The sequence below is a fragment of the Brachycentrus maculatus genome, unplaced genomic scaffold (genome assembly GCF_059751285.1).
Source record: "Brachycentrus maculatus isolate JH-2025_06_01 unplaced genomic scaffold, ASM5975128v1 h1tg000172l, whole genome shotgun sequence".
Lineage (NCBI taxonomy): Eukaryota > Metazoa > Arthropoda > Insecta > Trichoptera > Brachycentridae > Brachycentrus > Brachycentrus maculatus.
Window position 1 is genome coordinate 1441105 of NW_028280925.1, and position 7585 is coordinate 1448689.

A 7585-nucleotide genomic window follows, 5' to 3' on the forward strand; every position below is an offset into this window, starting at 1 on the left:
ATATATATATATATATATATATATATATATATATATATATATATATATATATTTATATTTATATATATATTTATAAATATATATATATATATATATATATATATATATATATATATATATATATATATAAATATATATATATATATATATATATATATATATATATATATATATATATATATATATATCGATGAAAAAAATCTTTGTTCATTTTAAATGGTAAAATTACATGCTGTTAAGTGTGAAGCACCCTCGAGGTGATTTTTCAAGAAAACGGCTCTATGTAAATTTCATGTAAATATTTTCATGTAAATATTTTCTATGTAAATATTTACCACATTTTTTAGAAGAATATTAAACAAGTATTTAACGACAAATTTGTTTTATAACAAATTATTATTATTAATTTTGTATGCTATCAGCATCAGTTCGATGGTAGACAATTTTGACAATTCGATGAGATTTCATAATTTAGTGGTATCATAAAGCAGAACAACGAATATTTATTTATTCCGTTCATTATCTCAATCGAAAGCTAATGGATCCAATTGTAGAGATAAGACAGATTATATTATTGAAACAACTGTTTGTGATTATGATATATTGATCCCCGGCATATGGTGGCATGGTACCTGTTATTCGGAGAATTTGCACGCTCCGATTCCACCACATTAGTGCGAATTCTGCCACTCTCACTGCGGCGTTGCGACTACATGACCCTTGGCAAATTTTGTTACCCTCAAGAGTCGAAGAAAAATCTTGTACATTAATTAACTTACATTTATGAACGTGGTAATGCTGTTGAAAAGGGAATGCGGTATAAACAAAACACGTTGACACTGAATAAGAATAACCAGAAAGAAAGGTAAATAGTTTTTTTAAAGTATTTTCACATTAAACCCATTAAAAATTGGATCAATAATTGGCCTCATTATCGGCTCCTTATATTGTATATTTATATTATTTTTGTTAATGGCTGTTGATTTCCAATAAATAAATAAATAAATAAATAAAAATAAATTAAGAACAAACTTGTAAGAAGAAAAAAAAATAACTACGATGTATGTGTACATACTCATAGCCATGTTTTTTTTTGGCAAAGAACCCAAACTTGAGTGATTCATGCCACAAACAACTGGTATTATTTATTATGCTGTAAATTAATACTTTTTAATGACCACTAATGCTCAAATGTGCTCAAAAGTGCTTTATGATAGCATTATTGATTTTTCGGATAGTTTAGCGACCCTCATAACCATAGTTTAATGTAAATAATTTAAATTTTTATAAATTTAAAAGTGTTATTTAATTTATTGTTTTTTTTTAATAATCAAATTATTTCATAAAATTATCGACAGCTCATATTAAATAACAAAAACATTTTTTTCTCTGATTTAGCTGGCCATGCAAATAAGTGGCTTGTTGGGTTTGTTAAAAAAATAGATTTCCATAGTATGAAGTTTAAAATAAAGTATCTAAATGAAAATATTTATACAGATGAGTTGAAATAATATATTTTTATTTTTTTATTTTTTTTTATTTATTTATTTTCATAATACATAGATACATTCAATATACATATTCATTTCATATACACATTTATTATACGTATTACGGCTCTTTATTAAAAACATTTATTAAAAACAAATAATAAATGTTAAAATTATTCGAGAGTTATCACCAACAAATAATACATTATAAAAATAGCATTTTCCAATTATATTTAAGTCTAACATAAGTAAGATTTATGTAACATATGTAAGATTATTGATACATATTATTGGTATTGTGTATGTTAGATTTATGTCAAAATATTAAAATTTTATCTCATTTACCAGCCTCTCAAATTTCTACAGCCTCAGCATAGGTTTTAAAATAAAATATCTAAATGTGTTAAATACAAGTTTATCTCATTTATTAACTTTAATAATAAAAATAATTTATTTAAATACTAGTTAATGTTATGTATAATAAAAAAAACACGGTATATAAAGCTTTTTCAAGTTATTTTACTTAACCATTTCAGTAAACTTTAGATGAAAAAAAAACTTGTTTATTTTTATAAACTCATTTTTGAATTTTCACTTAAAAAATAATAAATAAAACCCAATTAACTTTTTCAAAAATTAAAGAATATTTCAAGAATTTAAATATTGATTGTCAATCATGGGTAGAATTGGTAATTGTTACACGTATGTAAAGATGTCAAAAAATAATATAAAAATAACTCCTAATTGGAGATAATCCAGATTTGTATTTGAACACACTCAAAATATGTTTGTCAATATCTTCATAAGACGAAACGCGTCACATATTATAATGTTTATGTAAATAAAAGTAGAATTTAATCAAATAAACTTGTTTAATTTTGGATATATTGCCAAACAATTTTAAAATGAAGTCCTACCAACTGTCAATAAATATGCTCTATCTAAAAAATACTCATTTGTTATTTTTAGGGAATCCACATTTCTGAATCCCTCGCCGGGACAATGGAATCAAATTCTATCGGGAACAGTCTGCGTTCTCGGATTCTCGATCATATTTGCCCTTACTCTTTATATGTCCCTGGAAGAATATCCTAAAATTGATACCTCTGATAACAATGTAACATTGAAAAGACATGACGAAATTTACTACGCATCAGGAGAGCAATGTTCGATGGCGCTATGTACCATTACTTGCAGATCATTTAATAATAGTATGAACACATTATCAGAGACCCTCGATACGATTTACCAGGTTGGAATTTAACTTTATTTAATTTTCAATGCACTATTGTTGACATTTAAGTTTAGGCATTGTCAAATCATTTTTATGTATGCTATTTGAAATTTCAGTGGACGTTCATTTACAATATATTCATTATCATTACCGGCTACTAAATAATGCAAAAATGTATCATATTCCACAATTATTTCAAAGCATGTTTTCCGAGAGAACATCGTACATTTAAGTAGCGTCCAAGTGACGCAAGCTAGTCTAAGCTTCCTTGCTTCTTCGTTTCCTTTCCGCTATTTCTTTGCCATAGTGATGACTCACACAATTTTCTTATAGCAAATGGTGCCCTATGGACCATTTTGAAGCATATAAGTGTCAAAAAGTACCTTTGTACATATTTATTCTTTCTACATTTCTTTGATAACCATAAAATTGATAATTATAAAGTTACCTAATTTTTTTATTTTTTTTTTTAATTTTTACCTTGTTTAATGCTTTCAGTATAAAAAATATAGTAAAATATATTATATTTATAATATATTTTACAAAAGGCATTATACTGGAATAACTGGGCTACGCCCGGTGTGTGCGTGTGTGCGTATGTGTGTGTATGTGTGTGTGTGTATATATAAATGTATATATATATATATATATATATATATATATATATATATATATATATATATATATATATATATATATATATATATATATGTATATATATATGTATATATATATATATATATATATATATATATATATATATATATATATATATATATATATATATATATATATATATGTATATATATATATATATATATATATATGTATATATATATGTATATATATATATATATATATATATATATATATATATATATATATATATATATATATATATATATATATATATATATATATATATATATATGTATATGTTTATGTTTTAAAATTTTTATAGATAGTATATACAATACAATTATATGTACTAATAATAATGTATGAGAAGTATTTAATAATATTTCAAAAGAAAAATTCACAGTATCGTAAAATTAAATTTGAATGAACGAAGTTTTTGATAAAAATAAACATTATTTTTGTTTTATTGATTTCAGATGTCGTCAGCAATTTGTAAAGATGATATCGTCACTCTTGTTCTGTATGACATGATACTAAAAAACAAATCGTTGGATGAAGGGTGGCTTGAAAAAACTTTGTTTTTTATTGGCACGTTACAAATACATGGGGCAATAGACAATATATCCCCCTCAGCTTTTAATGACAATGCTTTTAGTAAGTTGAAAAATCTTCAATTCAAAGGATTAAAGCTACAAAAGATGCAATCCGGAATTTTTCTTGGGTTAAGCTTACTATTTCTAACTATTTCCGACAGCGTTATTTATGAAATTGACGAAGATGTTTTTAAACCAATCGCGAACTCTTTAACAAATTTGGAGCTTCGAGATTCTTCGATTGACCTTACAAAGTTTACTGGCAATCCCGATTTGTATAACTTGCAAGTTGTTCAGCTTTATAACGTTATACCAATGGAGGAAATAAATTCTAAATTCTTTGCTGGCATAAGAGGAGTTCAATCCTTATATCTTTTCAAAAATAGAATCAAGATTATCAAAGATTTCACTTTTGCAGGCTTGCAGAACTTAGAACTTATAGCTTTAAACGAAAACAGTTTGAAAACATTATCACGAAACGTCTTCTATCCGTATAAAGAAGTTCCAAAATTAATATTGGACGATAACGAATGGAACTGTACTTGCGATATACAATGGATACAAGAGGCAGCCCTTCAAAATAAAACTAAAAATGTTCCTGTCTGCATTTTTCCTGAAGAGCACTCTTTTAAAAGGATAACGGAAATTAATATCTGTCCCAACATTGAAACTCCTACCACCTTAATACCAACAACGTCTACTTCTGAAACAGAAACTTCTCATGCGAGTGAAACAACAACCACCTCGTCTTCTACAGCAATACCAAGCGTCACGACTACCCCAATAACCACAATTGTTACAACCGAAGCTCCCACTACAACAGATACCAGCAATAAGGTTCACATCAAATGTTACGAGCCGACATTTTTCACAGACAACACGAAATACACTCGTAAATTACTTACTAACGACTTAATAGTGACACAGCAGAGTTTAAATTTCTCCATTGAAGATGATAGCAATGGTGTAGTGAATATTAAAATAAAATCTTCCATCACAGAAACGGATATCCTCATTTGGTTCATCGGGCACATGAACTATTACGGAATTATCGAGACCTCTAAATCAATAGGTTGCATGAAGAAACTCACTAAACAGATTACCGTAGAAAATTTAGTCAAAGGAGAATCGTACACGTTTTGTTTGTTAAAAAATGGCGAAGGTAAAATATCTCCTCTAGATTGCAGAGCCCACGTCACGGGCATACCTTGGGATTTGCAACCCTGGCTAGCCAACGAAGACAGACTGGCGATAATAGGAACATTCTCTGGAGCCCTGATAATTTGCCTCCTCGCGGGTGCTATTCTGATATACCTGATAATAAGGAGAAACCCGTCACTTCTCAGAGGAAGCAAGAGGGTTGTTATGGTGAAACACAGAGCAGCCGACGCAATCGTGATGCCACCCAATTTCAAAGACGTGTGTGAAGTAAAGAATGAAGTCAAAATCCCGCCGAAGAGAACTTTGTCTTCCAAACGGAAGAACTTTAGACGAAGTGTCTCGGAGACGAGCATCATCAGCTCCAGGAGCGCAGCGGCGAGCTACGTGTCGGCCGTGGAGCCGACTACCGTTCAACTTCTCCACTGGAGACTGGAGAGGCTGCGAGGCACGCATGAAGGAACAGGAGGCAAGTCTAGTAACCATTTGATGCCTCCCGTCAACTCCCCTACGCCGCCGCCTCTGCCTCCCAAGAGACCTTCTATCCCCGATTTAGCATTAGAGTATGAGAGTTTGTCAGAAATTACAGAAGTGTAAAAAAAAAATCCTTACATAAACAAAAAAAAAAACCTTAAATGTAAAAAAATATTCTCAGTAGATCAATATACTTGTAAAATATCGTGGGTTTACATGTAAATTTAATACACATACACATGATGAGCTTCACCTACATATAAACTGACGCTGACGATGTAAAGATTGTATTTTAACCATCCACAGAAATTATATGATTATTTAAAAAAAAAATGTACTTCAAAAAGAAACTTGTACAACATATTTCATTTAAAAAATGATGTTTCATAACAAATAATCTATTTTCACATGTCATAAGAAAATTATTTTTTTTAAAATTTTTTTCACGGAAAAGTATATTTGTAACAATATTTATTAGTTAAGGTAGTCGCTAAGCAATTGCTTATAAATCTGAGAAATAAATGCTGTTTTACAAAAAAAAATACTTTATTACACATGTGTTTACAAATACTCAAAGCTTTACAATCGATTTTATTCCAAATATTTTGTTGGTGAAAAATTAATTCGAGATATAATTGTATTAATAATGTGCATTTATCTGACTGACAGAATGCGCCTTCACTTTGATCATGACATGTTGACCGACATGTTGAACGAACAATGAATGCCAAGGGTGAGTATGCAGAACAAATTTGTTGTTTGTCTTTTATATCAGGGCTGACACTTACGAAATATTTAATTGCAAAATTGTATTTTTGCATTCAAAAGTAATTGATATTTTATTTAATTACATGGTTCCTTAAGATTTCAACACAAAAATGTATCGAGGCATTCGAAATGTGGAAATTAAAAGAATGCTTCACATTTCAAGGAAGGAAAATGTAACGAATGCTAATTTCTTAAAAGGGCTCCAGTGGAGAATTATTGGTCATACTAATTCTCAACTTAAAGTATTTTAAATGATTTAAGAATGAGAAAATAATGACCTCGTTATATAAATAGAAGAATATTAATATCAATTAAATTATTTCATGTGTTAAATCGTATTAAAGATACAGATAATCCTATTTTACTAATTATATTTTTGTCCTAAATATTTAAACGTTCACTTTTTATACGTGCAACATTTATTTATTTACTAATGATTAAACCAGTGATTCCTAAAGTGGTCTCTATCGACCCCCAGGGGTCTACGACAACTTGCAAAGGGTCTATGCCAAAAGACCAAAAAAATGGGGGTCCATGAAATAGAAATGGAGTCAACGACGCACAGTTTGTGTCGGCGCTGTATTTAAGATTAAAACCTTAATTTTGCTGGACTGAGTATTGATATCGTTGTGAATTTTGGCTTAATCTTCATAGTATTGAAATCTGTGGGAGCTATGCTAATCTCGGCGGCCGCTGTCAATTTGTATCAGTGTCATTTTGTTTGAGAGTGCCGCATAAAAGTGCAAAGAAAGAAAAATTACGTTAAAGTTATAAGTAAATTAATATTCAAATCATGCACAATTATACGCGTACATCTGCTCTAAAGTTTCCCTTTTCAAATTTTTAGCAATCTGTATTATATTATAATACAGTGAAACATCTTTATAACGTCTCTCGATATAACGGATTCCTGGATATAAGGTTTTTTTTTAGCGGTCCTATTTCATTTTCGTATATTTCATACAAACGGAACCTTGACATAATGAACTTAGACCTTGATATAACGTCAAAAAAAAACCTAATTTCCGTCGAAAATACATTTGAAGTTAATGAATTAGTGTACGAGACAAAAGGTTTGGGAGCCGCTGGACTACACTATTAAATATTTCAAAATTCATACTTATATATCATACAATTTACACGTACTTTCATTAATATTTTTAAAATGTTAAATGTTTTCTTTATACATGTTTTAAATCAGAATGAGGGTTAGTAATTTTATACATTCT

At 28.7% G+C, this 7585-nt stretch overlaps 1 protein-coding gene across 2 annotated transcripts; it reads left to right on the plus strand.

Annotated features, from left to right (window-relative positions):
* Positions 1–673: 673 nt before the first annotated feature.
* On the plus strand, positions 674–6130 carry LOC148308277 (uncharacterized). Of its 2 annotated transcripts, XM_088262001.1 has the most exons (4): positions 674–865; positions 2460–2742; positions 3840–4017; positions 4375–6130. In XM_088262001.1, the coding sequence occupies exons 1-4, from the start codon at positions 813–815 to the stop codon at positions 5709–5711; spliced, it is 1851 nt and encodes a 616-aa protein (XP_088118127.1). In that variant the 5' UTR covers positions 674–812; the 3' UTR covers positions 5712–6130. The 2 variants fall into 2 exon arrangements, with proteins under 2 accessions (XP_088118127.1, XP_088118126.1); XM_088262000.1 differs by having other exon boundaries at positions 3840–6130.
* The last annotated feature ends 1455 nt before the right edge of the window (positions 6131–7585 follow it).

Bases quoted from the DNA above. Each gene is read 5' to 3' on its own strand.
- LOC148308277 (XM_088262000.1), top strand. From the start codon at position 813: ATGCGGTATAAACAAAACACGTTGACACTGAATAAGAATAACCAGAAA. The intron at 866-2,459 runs GTAAATAGTTTT...TGTTATTTTTAG, and splicing joins AAGAATAACCAGAAAGAAAG to GGAATCCACATTTCTGAATC. The intron at 2,743-3,839 runs GTTGGAATTTAA...TATTGATTTCAG, and splicing joins CCCTCGATACGATTTACCAG to ATGTCGTCAGCAATTTGTAA.